At 40.4% G+C, this 15,729-nt stretch overlaps 2 protein-coding genes across 3 annotated transcripts; one reads left to right on the top strand and one right to left on the bottom strand.

Annotated features, from left to right (window-relative positions):
* The first annotated feature begins 46 nt into the window (after positions 1–46).
* On the top strand, positions 47–4,493 carry LOC141426739 (growth hormone-inducible transmembrane protein-like). 2 transcript variants are annotated; one of them, XM_074085880.1, is made up of 8 exons: positions 47–171; positions 337–547; positions 634–739; positions 854–995; positions 1,236–1,411; positions 2,229–2,389; positions 3,199–3,331; positions 4,047–4,493. In XM_074085880.1, exons 2-8 carry the CDS (start codon positions 358–360, stop codon positions 4,132–4,134), a joined length of 996 nt encoding a protein of 331 aa, XP_073941981.1. In that variant the 5' UTR covers positions 47–171; positions 337–357; the 3' UTR covers positions 4,135–4,493. The 2 variants fall into 2 exon arrangements, with proteins under 2 accessions (XP_073941981.1, XP_073941980.1); XM_074085879.1 differs by having other exon boundaries at positions 47–239.
* Positions 4,494–5,615: 1,122 nt separating this feature from the next.
* Positions 5,616–15,572, bottom strand: LOC141426736 (uncharacterized). Its single transcript, XM_074085876.1, has 7 exons — positions 15,359–15,572; positions 14,627–14,832; positions 12,805–13,030; positions 11,274–11,455; positions 10,379–10,517; positions 9,459–9,589; positions 5,616–8,519 (listed from the first exon to the last, which is right to left on the bottom strand). Exons 1-7 carry the CDS (start codon positions 15,398–15,400, stop codon positions 6,317–6,319), a joined length of 3,129 nt encoding a protein of 1,042 aa, XP_073941977.1. The 5' UTR covers positions 15,401–15,572; the 3' UTR covers positions 5,616–6,316.
* Between the last annotated feature and the right edge of the window lie 157 nt (positions 15,573–15,729).

Genomic DNA, 15,729 nt, shown 5'->3' with positions numbered 1-15,729 from the left:
AAAACGTCTTCATGTTGTTCGCTATTGGCCAATTTGATCTACGATTTTCCAGATCTAGGCTTTTGCGAGATAAATCGTTTGTTCGTTTTTCTATTCTGTGCTGTTTTGTATTACCAGCGGCGCTGCTACCGGACCGGCCGTCGTAAAAACAAATTACGCAGTATTTATTCAGTAATTAATTTTTGTGATTTTTGCTGTTTGGCATTTCAACAAGTGAATCTAAAACTTACTGATTTGACGTGAGTGATTGATCAGATCATTACGAGAAAGTTCTGTCTCCTGCGTGACCTGCGTCAGTTTTTGGGGAAAATTGATTGATTTACTCATTTCATACAGGTTGCATCATAAATAATCACAATGTTGTCACGGATGTGTGTTGGTCGCTCCGTAGTTAATATAACACATACTCTACAATCACCGATTCCTCAAAAATTTGTGCCCAGGAATTATGTTATCAGAAATTATGCTCGCGAGACTCGGACGCGGGTTGCGTCCAGATCACAACCTACACTCAGGGAAAGGTTAATGGCCCCAGCAGGACCTAACGGTAAGGATATTACTTGTAAATGAAAAAGTGCTTCCTATCAAAACATTCCATATTTGTTTACTTCAATTAAAATAAAAATATTTTAGCTTACAGCCTAGGAAAAGGAGCATTAGCCGGAGCATCTGCTGTTGGTTTGGGTGCTTTATGTTATTATGGCTCTGGTGTCAAACCTGGCACACTGCAGGAGGCACAGTGAGTACTTTCATGTCATGATCTGTGTTCAAAGTGCAATCTAATAATAAAAAAAAAAATTGTAATTTGTTTCTTCTTTGCAACTATACTTTTAAACAATTTGTATGCTTCTAGCCTTTGGCCTCAGTATGTAAAGGATCGCATCAAGACAACTTATGGATACATTGCTGGCTCACTTATTATAACGGCTGGGAGTGCAGTTGCTGTGTTTAGAACACCTGCACTGTTGAATTTGGTTGCTAGAAATGGATGGATGGTAAGTCTACTTAATTATTATTCGGACTCTGGGCTAGTTGGCTTGATGTATAGCAACAGGAAACTATAATTAAAAAAAAGGACAATTGTGGCTTCTTTAGCCTTAATCTGTAAAATTGGTATCATTTGAGACTGACAAGACTAGAATCATGGTCAATATATTAATTTAATAGTTCAATTAATTAGGTGTTTTAAATTAATTTAATATTATTTATAAATTAGCACTAAATGTATCTTGCAGTCAATACTGGTCACCATGGGTCTCATGATTGGCTCTGGTATGGTGGTACGTGGGATGGAATACAGACCTGGCTTTGGTGCCAAACAGCTGGCATGGATGGTACACACTGGCATCATGGGAGCAGTGATTGCACCAATGTGCTTCCTTGGTGGGCCCATACTGTTGCGAGCTGCATGGTATGATCATATTTGTGTTTGATAAATACTGTCCGATTTAGTGTGATTAACCCCTCATATGCTTATAGACGCGTATCCGTGCCAGTTCATGAACTGCGTAAGCACGGATATGTTCCAAATGGACTATGCTGAAATAACAACTTTAGAAAGAAACATTCAAAATTCTAAACTACGAAGCAGGCAACCTTATGTAAAGTTGCCGCACCGAGGTGTCCAATTCTGAAACGGGTCCTGCATTCGAGGGTTAATGGATAAAAAATAGCTATTGCCTTACCTCTCACTGACATTGACATTGTTTATGAAAGATATTGATGACCAAGTTTATCTGAAATATGGTCCATTAGTTCATGACAACTAATGTACAGACATACATAAATAGGCTGTTAAACATATGAGTACCTTCCTTTTATGCTGCATATTTGGATTTTTTAACCTCTGATGTAAAAAGAGGAGTGTTAGGTTGATTGCTGTGTCTGTCTGCAATATCTCCACAAGTGGATGGACTAATTTTAAACCTGTATTAACCAAAAGCTAGTTTAACCGAGCTGGTTCTTAGCTGTGATTTAAGTTTTCGCGATGTTAAACTTCTAAATGACAATGGGAGGTTTTACAACTTTTTTCAGTAGAATAAGTTGTAATTAAAATTATAAGAATTAAAATTTAAATCCCTCTAACTTAAATAGCTGCACGGAAAGATAGCTAGTTTTGGTTGTTAGCACCAATGACCATTGCAGTACAAGAAGAGCCCATATTAGCAGGTTTTTCCGGATTAACCACAGGGTGACAGTTCAGGTCAGTAAATTGCATGTGTCAACAGGTACACAGCTGGAGTTGTTGGAGGTCTGAGCACGATTGCGATCTGCGCGCCGTCGGGCGAGTTCCTGAACATGCGTGCGCCGCTCGCGATGGGCTTGGGGGTCGTGTTCGCCGCCTCGCTCGCCGGCATGTTCCTGCCGCCCACGTCGGCACTCGGCGCCGGTCAGTATTCCTGCCCCCATATAGTAGATGCACAAAACAGCAGTAGATGCATATAACAGTGCTTAAAATGTACGATTTTACCAGAGACATTAACCATCCAATCTGCAAGCATAGTAAAATAGGAGAAGTAAGTTCACTACAAACTTTTACAAATTTTCAACTTTGACGTCATACAAATAAAGCCATTTTTAGTACACCGCTACCCACGTTTACAGATTATGTACAAACTATTTTATTTGTATGACCTCAAAGTTGAAAATTGACTGAAGGCACGCCCATCTTGACAGTCAGTTTTAACTCTAAGTAATCGTACTGTACATCGCGTGGCTTAAATGTGTGCGCGCCGGTTGGCGCCGCTACGCACACCCGCCGCACGCACACTGCCTCTTCTGCCCTCTTTTCATTTATCTATTTCATGTAATGTTGTATCAGAGAGCTCAAAGCATTAGCAGAGAGGCATACAGAATGACGATTACTCCACCGACAAGAGCTAGGCTCTTAAATATATAATGAGTAGCATTTGCTTGCGGCTTCGCCCGCGTGGAACTCTGTTATCTTATCGCGCGCTGTTCCCTCGGGGACTGTGCATTTTTCCGGGATAAAAAGTAGCCTATGTCACTCTCTGGCTGATAAACTATCTCCATGCCGAAAATCACGTCGATCCGTCGCTCCGTTTCGACGTGAAAGACTTACTAACATACAAATAGACACACTTTCGCATTTATAATATTAGTATGGATGGTGAGTGCAAGTATGGCGCTTTCCAACGCGATGCGGAATTAAACGTGTTCATTGAAATATTGTTCTAGGTCTATACTCACTGAGCCTGTACGGCGGGCTGATAGTTTTCGGCGGGTTCCTGCTGTATGACACGCAAGCTATCGTCAAGCGCGCGGAGACGCACCCCGCGTATGCCATGCAACCCTACGACCCCATCAACTCGTGAGTCCACTGTCATACCCTCACTTGTCTGTCCCTTTAGTCAAGTCGAATCTATTAATTAGCGTGTGCTGGGTCATTAAATCCCTACCACGTTGCGTAATTTCGGGCTAATTCTTAATTATACATTCCATTAGCATGAAACGTAGATGCGCAACTTTAAAACTTGTCGCTTTACAACGGTTGTGACGACCGGATGGCTAAGTGGTTAGAGAACCTGACTGAGATATTTGTGTGAATAACACTAATGTTTGTTCTCAGGTCTTGGATGCTTATTATGTATTTAAGTATGTTTTTATTTATATAAGTATGTTTATCCGTTGCCTAGTATCCATAGTACAAGCTTTGCTTAGTTTGGGACTAGGTCAATTGGTGTCAAGTGTCCCATGATATTTATTATTTATTTATTACATGCAGCATTTTGCAGTTATTTGATAAGCATTGCTATAGACAAATAAAATTAGAAACTATGATAAGGTTCTATCGTGGCCAAGGAATCAAATAGGTTGATTGTTAAATGTAAAAGATTGATAAATAAGATTTAGTGCAACACAATAAAAAAGCTAAATACTTTCAATGCTGATTATACAACAAATGAATTCATAAATTCAGCATTTAATTGTTATTCAGGACTTAAATATAAGTAGATCCATCTTGACTGCCTAATTTGAAGCACCAAATGAATCTTGTGTTTTCATTTACCTTTTATTAATTTCAGGGCTGTTTCTGTGTACATGGACGTCATAAACATCTTTATACGCATCGCTATGATACTGGCGGGAGGCGGCGGCAACAAGAGAAAGTAAAACCAAAAATAATTTAAGTTAAACACTCAAGATCTAAAACCATCAATCGCCAATCGAGAGCAAAAATTTAATGGAATCATTACTATTTGTCATGTTAAATAATGTAAAATCAATGGCGACTTTAAATATGTAGTCTTTGCAAATAGAAATGATTTTTTTAAGTTTCTGGATGCATCATGGTACATTTTAAAAATGTTCATGTATTTCGAAGTAATTAAATGCATTGTAGATAAATTCTTCGTCATGTTATAAACTCCTAAATGTGGAGGCTTCGAACCTTGTGATATTTGCGCAGGTGAAGTAATAAGTCGTTAAACATATTTTTATTGCTTTAATGAATAAATTGTTCAGTAAACATAGCTGTTGTTTATTTGATCTTTTATTTTATTCTATCCCCTAAGGCTTTCTTATAGTGGGGTCCATGGCATGTGTATCAGAGGTCAGTGGAATTGCTTAAATTGTGAAAGTGGTCCGTGACTGCAAAACGTTTAAGAAACCCTAAGGCCTTGGCCACTAAAAAAGCACTTCACAAGAATTACACAACTTGAGTAACACGTTTAACCCGGACTTGTGAATCATGTTAGACATTTAGTAGATTGTATAACAAGACTAAGAGCATAAAATGTTCAATTATGGGAGATAGACCGAGGTGAAATTAATGTCAATGCCGTTCATTATATAAATATTTTAGTTTCTGGATCGATGCTTAAAAATAGAATTAATTAAATGGGTAATAAACTCTTATTTTTATGTTATCTTTTTCTTAAATTGATATTTAAAATGAATTATCGTTCTTACAATTTTTCACTTACTCTAATTATTTTTCATGTTTTCATAAAATATTTATATATAACTTTAAATTAGTAGTTTATTGTTATTTATTTATAAAAAAATTATCAAGAAATAACACGAGAAATTTTATGTTTGGCTGTTGACTGTGATGCCTTGGTTAGAAAGATTTTATTGTGCACTAGAGCATAAAACTAATTTTATCCTAGATACAGTAATACCAACTTTACGAACATGAAGATTGGAAAAAAGTAACTTTCTAATAAGCGTAACTTATCTAATACTTTTTATGCTGACGTTTCATATCAGGATTTATTTATTTAAATAAATAATTAATCATATAAAAATAAAAGATACATAGAAAGTGATTGATTCCACTATCGCTATTTCATTTCCTCGCAAAAGCGAAAAAAAGATATAGACGTTAAAAGTTTTATGTTCATTTACTAAGTAGGAGAGTGTAAAACTCGAGCATTACTAGGTATAGATAGTTCCATCAGAGTTGAGGTGATTAGGTTACACAGCTACAAAAATAACTGATTGCACAAAAGGAGAATGGATGAAATGAATGAGCAAATGTCAAAATCCTGCTGTCATTACACGGCATGTTCTTGTGTGCGGGATCTCAACTCTGGTGGCACTACCTATACTTAACAAAGTTCCACTATTTCGCAGAATTAAAAAGACCCACATCAAGCTAATATTTTAATTTCTCAATCGGCATTATTAAATAATGTTTTTTTTTTAATTAATTCGTAATTAAAATCATTGTAATGCATACTGTAGGCCACAAAGCATGTATTTTAAGGAGCAATATGGTAAGAGATATTTTCTTAAATCTATTTTCTTGAAGCTGTGTTCGAAGTATACTTGAATAGTTCGTTACGCTTTGTCGTTTTATCACGTCAACTTAGATCATATTAGGTCAGAGAAATTGTGCTCCTCAAGCGGTTTACACGATGATATATATCGTTTATCCATAAATGCAGAGTGCGTTTCTTCTTTCGAATGGCATTAAAATAATAATGTTGCACCGACCGCGACAAATGACGGGCGGGGCGCGAGGCGCGCTCGCATATCTTCTCGGTCAGCTAATCCATAACGAAATCATTTTATAAACATCAAAAAACTCATACAAAAAGTAATTCAAGTGCAAAAATATCACAATATATAAATAAGTTCTTTGGAATAAAAACCTAAGTCAATATTAATTAAGTCTTACGCTCACGTCATTAAATACATAGGTAGGTACACATGAACCGCAATCCAGATCACTCGATCCATCATCAAAAATAATAGAATCTCTCCACTAAATACATCTTATGAGCAAATGTTACTAGAGATCCTTTCGCTTTCAGTCGGTGTCAGCCGTGAGAGGGCGCGGGCGCGGCGCTCATGCGGCGAGGTCGGGGCGGGCGGGCGCGTGCTGTTTCAGGTAGAGCGCGTACATGTGTCTCGCCTGCGCGAGCACGCGGTTGACGTCGTGCTTGCGCACCATCTTGTCGAAGTGCATGGCCAGCTCGTTGTAGTCCATGCGGTTGCGCATCACGTAGTCGCGGTGCTGCAGCAGCACCGTCAGGCACAGGAACATCAGGAATGGGTTGCCGCCGCCGAACGACGCCGGCGCCGGCAGCCCGCCCGGCCCCTGCGCCGCGCCCGCGCCGCCGCCACGACCCGCCGGCGGCTTCAACGACTCGTACTTCTTCTGGAAGTTGTTTATCGTCGACGCGACGCTGTTCAGGTTCGACGGCTTCGCGTTCAGCAGAGACTCACAGTTCTTCTTCGCGTTCTCCAGCTCCTGCGACATGTTCGAGAAGAATTTGTTGGATCTGGAGACGGCGGCGTCGGGCCGGTCGGGCGCGGGCGGCGCGTCGCGCTCGGAGGAGTCGGAGTCGCTGTCTCGCGCTCGCGCGGGCTCGGGCGGCGGCGCGCGCGGGCGCGGCTCGCGGCGCGCGCTGCGCACGAGGCGGATGGGCGTGACGGAGGTCTTGCCGGAGTGGGTCTCGAAGATCTCGCCGCTGTCGTCCAGCTCGAGCTCGGCCTGCTCGTCCGGCGTCTGCGGGCAGCTCGCCGTCGTGCGCGTCGTCGGCGTGTTCCTGTGCAGAGGGTTCTCCCACAGATATATGTCCTCGGCGCTCCGCGCGTTCGACTTTATGGTGTCGAGCAGCGGCGACCGCTTGGTCGTTTCCGGCGCTTCTGTCGCGTCCGGTCGCGTCCCCAGGGTGTGGTTGGGGAGCGTGTCGGGATGGCGGTCGCGGACGGCGCGCTCGCCGGCGCTGGTGGAGTCGGAGGGCGAGTCGGCGAGCGCGCGGTAGGAGGGCCCGAACACCTGCCGGTCCAGGTGCTCCAGCTCCAGCCGCAGCTCGCGCGTCATGGAGGTCGTCATCGGGTAGTACTCCTGGGAGTCGTCGGGGCTGCTGCCCTCGTTTGTGTCGTTGTAAATGTTCTTGTTAATCTTGTTCAACAGGGCGTCTCTGACGTTCTGTTTCCCTAGATCGCTCTCGTCCATCGACATTTTGGTCAGAGTGATTTTTGGGTATTCCTTAGTGTGCTCGATAGCGGAGTGAGCTCTTTGCAGTTTTTCGCGTCTGACGGGATCTCCTTTGCTTCCCGTCGCGAAATTGAGAAACTCGTTTAAATTCTTTATCATCTTCACTTTTGGTCTGTTATGCGAATCTGTGTCATTAGAAGCGTCAAATTTATTATTATGAACCGATATTTTATCACGTAATAGCCTAATCTGCCCTCCCAAGGTCGTGTCCTTAGTGTCTGAATGTGACTTTCCGTTTAACAAAATTTCGGTATTCGAGAAATTGTCCTGCTTGTCATTTTCAGGTAAACTCTTCATGTTCTGTCGGACATGAAGTTTCAAGTCTTTGCCCAGCGTTTTCTCTGTGACGGCTTCGACGTTGTTATCTCTCTTGTCCGCTTTCGATTTTATCGTCTGCAGGGCGGCGTCGTCTAGGCTCTGGAACTCCTTGGCGTGTTTGAGGGATGAATTATTGACCGAAACTCGCGTGGCGCTCTCGTCTAGACTGTGGTTCATCTGTTTACATGTGGCTAATTTCGGAGGTTTGACGTTCGCTAAGCTGAAACTGGAGCTCTGTCGCCGAATGGCGCAGACCTTTGTGTAAGCGTTTTCGCGGGGGGCTTTGATAAGGGGGCTGAGCGGAGGCGGGTCTTCGTCGGCCTCCAGCGACGAGTCGAACTCGCGCTCCTGCAAGGAGAGCTCCGAGTGCGGAGTCTTGTGGGGGAGGGAGGCCCAGAGAACTTCCAGCATGCGCAGCGCGTCCTCGAACGCGAACTCGCGCTTCATCTCCAGGAGGAGCCAGCGGTAGCAAAAGAGGAGGTCATCGGCCTGCTGGGATTTTAAATAGGCGTAGAAATCCGGGTCGTAGACTTGAAGGGATTCCGTGAGGTGCGCGAACTTGAGCGTCATAGTTTCTCCATCGAGCAGGAAGTTGGAGTAGAGGCGCGCCATGAGAGCGCAGAAGCAGATGTAGGCGTGGGCCTCGTCGCCCATGGTGACCAGCAGCGGCGACGCCAGGTCCGACATGCCCTGGCAGTAGCTCACCCGCGGGTGGTGCAACGCGTACCTGTGTACAACAACACATACACATTTTAACATCTGATGTGAGGTGGGTTTGTAGCATTATTGTAGTAAACTGTGGATGAGAATGGCACAGGACCGGAAAAAGTAGCGTGAAAATGAACAGGCCTTTACTCTGACGTGGGTGGATGTGGACTGATTTGATTTCAATTGCTTTTGAAGTATGTTTGTTGAACAGAACATTTAAAGGACACATTTACACCGGATATGTTTCGCATGCTGCATTCAGTCTGATCCAATCATTTAAAATCAGTGGTTTTTGAGCTGACAGCCCTTTCAGTTATCTGTGCCATATTTATTTTGACCAGAATGTAAATAGCCTTGTGATATTGCTACGCTTTATGAGGGTAAACCAATAAAAAAAAACAATAAAAGTTATTACACTTATTCAGAATTATCTCCATATTTATAATGTGATGTTTATAATGAACCTTTAATAGGTCCCTAAAGGTTGAGGACTAATTCAAAAATTGCTGGTGTGAATCGAGATGCATTTAAAGTAATTGCAGATTGAACACCGTCAATAGCTGACGCAAATTTGCTATTCGTTTTCTGTTGCTTTTTCCAGCTAATAGTGACAAAGTTCAACAAGCCGTGACACAAAGAAATTGTGTTAACACAAATTATGCTGAACATTTGGTACAGTTTAATAAATGTATAAGTCAGCTTTGCGAACTATCCAATTTTTCCTGTTTTTTGATATCAAAGGCTCCGTTTCCACCAGAGATGTGCGAGGATGTCTAGCGAGGAATGTATTTGTCATGAACCAATAGAAATGCTTCATTTACCTCGCCTCGCTCCGCTCAGCTGTTTCCACCAGAGATGAGCTGTGCGAAGATAGGTAAATGAAGCGTTTCTATTGGTTAGTGAAAAATAAATTTCTAGCACATCTTTGGTGCAGCCTAATTCTGAAACTTTTACTTACGTCGTCAGAATATTGAAGAGAGAAGCGATGTTTTGGTTGTCGTCGCTGCCAGCGTAAAAGTTATGGTGTCTGTCTGTGCGCAACACGTCTTTCCGCACCATACCCGTTACGTAAGCTAAATCCGCGTTTACCTGAAACGGATATGATATGTGTAGTTATTAAACAAATGATTGTCTTATCTGTGTCTGATGTAAGACTAATGTGTTGTTTATATAGTCTGTGGACCCTGAAGTCAAGCTTTCTGCTAGCATTCACAAATCAATCTGATTAAATTAGGTTAGGTAGTGTCCGACAAAGAACGAAAGTCACCGATGTTGCTCAAAGAATCGCTGAAGTGGCGTTGGGCTGGCCACGTCTGTCGCAGGACCGATGAACGGTGGAGCAGACGAGTCCTCGAATGGAGAACACGGACGGGAAAACGTAGTGTAGGGCGTCCTGAGGCACAGTGGACGGACGACCTTAAGAGGGTCGCTGGCAGCGGATGGATGCAAAGGGCTGAAGGCAGAGTGTTGTGGTGCGCCATGAAAGTAAGGTTGCCATATGAAAAAATGAAAAGTCCTGACCAAAATCCTGACATCACCCTAAAAGTCCTGACATTTCTTGTAATAGAGATTACGCAGTACTACGCTAGCTGCTAGCTATTTATTATTGAGATCTCTTTAGCTGTAATTTATCCTATGTTAAATTCCTTCCCTTCCTTATTTCAATCATAAAAAACGGTATAATAAACGTTTCATTAAAACAAATATCTATTTTTTTTTCAATGAGGTTATTTCTAAAAATCCGGACACTTGGCAAGTCCGGACAAATCCTGGCGAATGGCAACCCTACATGGAAGAGAACTATGTCCAGCAGTGGACTGCTGTAGACTGATGATGATGAGGTAGTGTCTTCTGAGTAAAAAAAAATTACAAACAAACCTTTCCCTTTTGAATACAGTCTTTCCATCTCGCTCTTAGAGCGTAATATTCGTTAGCTTTTCTTTTTATGTAGTCCATCCTTTCTTTTCCGGTCATGCCATCAGGATACACATTTAAGATATGTTTCCACACAACTTTCCTGTAAATTGTAACCAAATGTTAGCAACATTATTTTTCTGTTGTCAGTATGTGTTTTATCTGTTTAATATCAGAATCCGGTGCTGGGACTGTTATCTTTCAAATAATCCAATAATAAAGAGAGTTGGTTGTTTAATTTAATTAGTCGATAGCATGTACAAAGCACAAGCAAAGCGTCTCCATTTCAGCTTGTCAAAAATGCCTTTTTTTGTCTTTCCAACGGTCTGTTCTCCTATACAGGTCACATTTCTCAACCGTTTCTCGTGAAATTTTGTGAACAGGTTCAATAATTTAGTTTTATATCGTCAATTTAGTTTTAATAACTTTTCAAAATAGCAGAGACATGGCAGCTTAAGGTGGGTGAGCGTTTCTTCAGTTTTAAGTTAAGAAAACTCGCGAGGTCCACAGCTCGCCGAGCAATAGGTATTTAAGATTATGAGCATGCATTGGTACAATTGACACACACATAGCGCTCAAACTTAAAATAACAACCCTCTTTTTGCGTCGGGGGTAAAACAATCTATAATTTTCTGAGTGAACTTTATGAAATTATTTCAAAGGTCATTTTTGTTGACGTGTTGATTTGAGATACGAGATTTTTTCAAAGTAGTCACTAAATACTGGTTTCGGTTGGATATTAAATTACTTCTTTCATATATTTGTGATGGCGGCTGGAGCCACACATACAAAATAGTCAGTATATTAGTATGAGTTATAAGCATGTTACAAATAGATGCAGATGTTTGTTTAGTACAACCTTAAACTGGGGTCTATGCCGCCGCAATAAATGACTTCCCGCAGTTTGGCCGTGTTAGTGATCTGTCCGACAGCATCAAGAAACGATCGGAACTCAATGTCGCTGAGCGGCGCGCGCGACGGCGTGTTCGGGTCGTCATACAGATTGAGTGCTCGGGTCACCATGTTGAATGTCTTTTCGACCTGTTATCAAAATAGTCTAATAGTCGCATGAAGTTACAATTGTATGAAGAAGTCACTTGACAAGACAATGAGAATTGTTCAATTGAGTTTTTTTACTTGAAGAAAAGAATTACTTCATACACCACCTATAACATCGTGTTTGACGAGTTTAGATTTAGATCAGGGATGAGGAAACTTTCCTTCGCGTGCCAATGTATACAGGGTGGCCCATTTATATCGGTCAGTATGGGAAAGTCTGAAATCACATGACATCGATTACATACACCACTTTACCTATCATACGGCATTGGCATTGCATTAAACCTTTCCGGAAGTTTTGTTATCTGCGATAACATTGTCCAATTGCTAACTTCTATTAATCAAACACTAACAATCAATTGAAAATCCCACTTAAAATAATTGGTATGTAGATACAGAGACGTAATAAACCACATTTGAAAATGGAACGTCTTGGTGTGAATGGCACATTTACTTCTTAAGACGTACACAATCGATATCTAAATAGAAATAGTGTAAGTTTTTTTTTACAGGTTTTTTTTTTAAAATGCATGAATGTAGTTTTTCTTGTTATTAAAATCGATGTCATGGTTCCTAAGAAGAAATTTTCGTATGTCGTATAGTTTCAGACTTTCCCATACTGACCGATATAAATGGGCCAACCTATATACTAACGAAATATATGGCGGGCCAAGTTGTTGCATTTTTGGCTATGTTATTTACCTACTGAAATAAAAATATTATTTTGCGAAATGGTAACGGTACCCTACGTACTTCCTTTTTCTAAATAAATAATGATTTCTGAAATTATCGCGATTAATACATTAAATAACTACCTACCGAATAATTCGTTTAAGTTCGTAGTCGTATATCTATTGTGATTGAAAATAATAATGCTTAAATACACAAGACAGACACATTTTAAGGAGGTAGGTTTAAATAAATAGGTAAGATTAACAATTACATTTATTTGCACTATCTAAGCCATACATATAAGTACCTTTAAATGTCATTGGTAGCACTTATTAGGGTTTTGCGATAGTCAGCCCTGTGTATCTTACGCACACATTGACGCGTGTACAGACATCGTCGTGCCTATGTAGATTCAAGAACGCATATTTTGTACGGCGTAGCCGCCGTGTGCCATTGTCAATGAGAATGAAATTTTGTAACAATACGAAATCTCTTGATTTTTGTTTGATGGTTGCGGTCGGATTTCAAGCCTTCGCGGGCCGCAGTTTCCCCATCCCTGACTTAGATGAATGTTCTAAGCGCAAATGTTATTAGGTGTTAACACAATCACTCCATTCTATTTAGTGTAAATGATAGCTAAACATGGCAGTTGACTTTACCTGGTTCATGATCAACCCCTGAAAGCCTGTTGCTATCTCCTGCTTCTCTGGCTGGTGTGGAGGTGCAACAGTAGGCTGGTCCCGCGCTAGGTCGCGGCATGCCGAGGGCGCCGGCGGGCTCATGCTCGGAGGCTCCCAGTCTTCTGATGCCTCTGCAAACGGCTTCATGTCCACCCTCAACTGGACACATGGCTCTGAGCGCTGAGTCAAGGCTATATTATGCGCCCTAAAATAAGTAATGCTCCGTAGTAAAGGAATGCTAGTTATAATTAAGTTAGTAACTACGAAGCAGGAAATTGTAAAATATAGCAAATTGTATCAGGCCAGATTATCAAATCACATAAATCAATTGGCAACAAAACTGAAAGGCACAGGAAGCGTCACCACCATCTTGCTCGCTAATCCTGCCATGAAGCAGCAGTGCTTGCACTGTTGTGTTTCGGCACAGAGATTAAGACAGCCGGTGACATTACTGGCACTTGAGGTATCCCATCTTAGGCCTCTAGGTTGGCAACGCATATGCAATACCCCTGGGGTTGCAGCTGTTTATGAGCGGTGGTGATCCCTTACCATCAGGAAACCCACTTGCTCGTTTAACATCCAGTTGAACAAAAAAAAAAACGTGCACTACAACAGACTGAAGAAGTGTCCCCTGCTCTACCAAGCAGGTTCAATGACAGCACTTGAAGGGATGCTCAGTGGAGTATTTCTCAGTTGATAACAGAGACATGAAAAGACAAAAAAATGGCTTATTGTGTCGAGTTCACAGATCGCCACAATGCAGACAGAAAAAAAAAGTAACCAAAAATATACTGAGCAGCAAAAAATGTATGCAGTAATAGGTAATTTTGTATAGAGAGTAGGCCAAATTTTGTGCCGCTGAGTATATCCAACTTTTTGTTTTATACATATAGTATTTTCACCATGTTAAAGATTATTTGCAGTAATAAAAATCCCAATGTTGAGTCTTTAAGTCTTATCCAGTAGATGTTAAGACTTAATACGCAGACAATATAAACATTCTTTATATGTTAGTGGGTACAAATCAACGGCCAAGTCACACAACATTAACTATAATAATAAAGAAATCGCAGTAAAGAACCTTAGATTTGGCCCGACTTTGTCTAGATTTCATTACTTTTTAGAGATAAACAAGCAGCTCCATCGAGACTTGGCTAGTTTTTTACAAAATGTTTTTGGTGAGATTTCACTTCTTTTTGTAGAAACGTGGGCTTATTACTTATTATCAAATGAAGTGGCCCACCAAGTTGAATATATTTTGTAAAGGCGGTATGTTGATCTCTAATAGTTTGGTTGAACTCTTGTGTTTTCTAATCAGGGTCACCATGTACTCCAGATCTTCGATTATCCTAGTTTTTATAGTTTTCCCTTTATGTGGCCATTAAACCCTAACTTTGTACCAAATTTCAGCTCTGAGTTTATGGGAAAAACTAGTTTTATTTTGATGATCATGAGTGAATGTCTTTGTTTTTGCTTAACTTCGGAACTAAATGACTTGAAATTTTGGATTTTAAGTATGTGATTATAGCTTACTGGATGACGAAAATTTCTGCATTCTGGTCTTATCCAGAGGTCTCAAATAGGGGCCTGAAAATGCAGCGAAATGGTTCCAGTAAAGGATGGTACAGCAGTGTTTGCTTCGCGCTCGACTTGGCGGGGGCACTAACGTGCCCCCAGATAAACATAAAATGTACTAAGAAACTAGGTGGAGAACTTATCTCAATTACCCACATAAATAAAAAAATATGTATGTAGTAACATAACTTAAACATGTTTAACTACAAATAAATAAGGTATATACTTGAGAAAAGCAGCATCCAGGTCCCAGTCAGAGAGAAGAGGCAAGTATATCTCTTGTCCATAGTCATCAACACTTCTGTATGACAGAGTGAAATCTGACTTTATATCAAATGCTTTCACTAAAATACTTTGTAAAACCTCCAATGAGGTTATTTGAGGGTCCACTGAGAACTTCCTTAGTTCTGGTTGTAGCTTGCCTTCACATTTCTAAAAATAAAAAGTTAACATTTGAACAAAGTATGATAAAAGTTTAATTTAATTAAGGTTAAATTCCAATTTCCGTTAACATTCATTGTTACACACTTTAATTATATTTCCTTAGGGTTTACTATTGCACCAAACAATAAGTTATCCTAAGTACACATAAAAATTCAAGGTGGCTAATTACTGTTCCACTCTGATAACGACAACATTTAGTTTTTTGCTTTAAACCTTGATGTGAATGGCTAAAGATAACATTAAATGTGCTTCTACATTCACCACTACAAGCACAATATGCTATATTTCGCGTTGGGTGCTGAATGTGTATATTAATTTATTATTAAGAGTAGTGTTTTGTTCTCTAAAATAAAATATACGTGACATTTAATTAAATTCGCTGGCGATGACGATGTCTGGATAATCTTTCGGCCAGGTTCTAACCAGATCACCCGAGACTCAAGTTTCTCTATCCCTAGAAAAAAGATACAGTTTAAAAATTTACAAGCTTGTATGTTGTACATTCAATACAAACCTTGACTTTCACTCTAACAGCTTCTTTACTATATCCGAACATGACTTTACTTAGCTACTATCACATATCCATATAATAATATAAAATAATGGTTAAGCTACGACATTACACTTCTCACATAATAATAAATTAATGAGAAGAAAATGCGAAGAAAATTCAATTCTGACTTGTACTTGACACTCGCCCAAATCGCATACACAACACAATAGAAAATAATGTAATGACAACTGTGACATTTACGAACAAAGGCGTATTTCATTTCTTAACTCATAAATATCCATAAACTTAGTTGTTAAACCAATGACTCAAACAAATAATCTAACGTTCCATTTCACACTATAGAATATTATTATTCCCTCAATGGCGGCTTG

The sequence above is a fragment of the Choristoneura fumiferana genome, chromosome 3, assembly GCF_025370935.1.
Source record: "Choristoneura fumiferana chromosome 3, NRCan_CFum_1, whole genome shotgun sequence".
Classification (NCBI taxonomy): Eukaryota; Metazoa; Arthropoda; class Insecta; order Lepidoptera; family Tortricidae; genus Choristoneura; species Choristoneura fumiferana.
Note: the sequence above shows the minus strand (reverse complement) of the source record. Positions and strands in the feature narration are given on the sequence as shown.

What these genes read in the sequence shown, in the direction of transcription:
- LOC141426739 (XM_074085880.1), top strand. Translation starts at nt 358, where the DNA reads ATGTTGTCACGGATGTGTGTTGGTCGCTCCGTAGTTAATATAACACAT. An exon ending in GGCCCCAGCAGGACCTAACG is followed by an intron (nt 548 to 633) that starts GTAAGGATATTA and finishes AAAATATTTTAG; the next exon opens with CTTACAGCCTAGGAAAAGGA. An exon ending in CCCTACGACCCCATCAACTC is followed by an intron (nt 3,332 to 4,046) that starts GTGAGTCCACTG and finishes TATTAATTTCAG; the next exon opens with GGCTGTTTCTGTGTACATGG.
- LOC141426736 (XM_074085876.1), bottom strand. Translation starts at nt 15,400, where the DNA reads ATGTTCGGATATAGTAAAGAAGCTGTTAGAGTGAAAGTCAAG. An exon ending in GGCATAGACCCCAGTTTAAG is followed by an intron (nt 10,518 to 11,273) that starts GTTGTACTAAAC and finishes TACAATTTACAG; the next exon opens with GAAAGTTGTGTGGAAACATA. An exon ending in CTCTTCAATATTCTGACGAC is followed by an intron (nt 8,520 to 9,458) that starts GTAAGTAAAAGT and finishes TGTTGTACACAG; the next exon opens with GTACGCGTTGCACCACCCGC.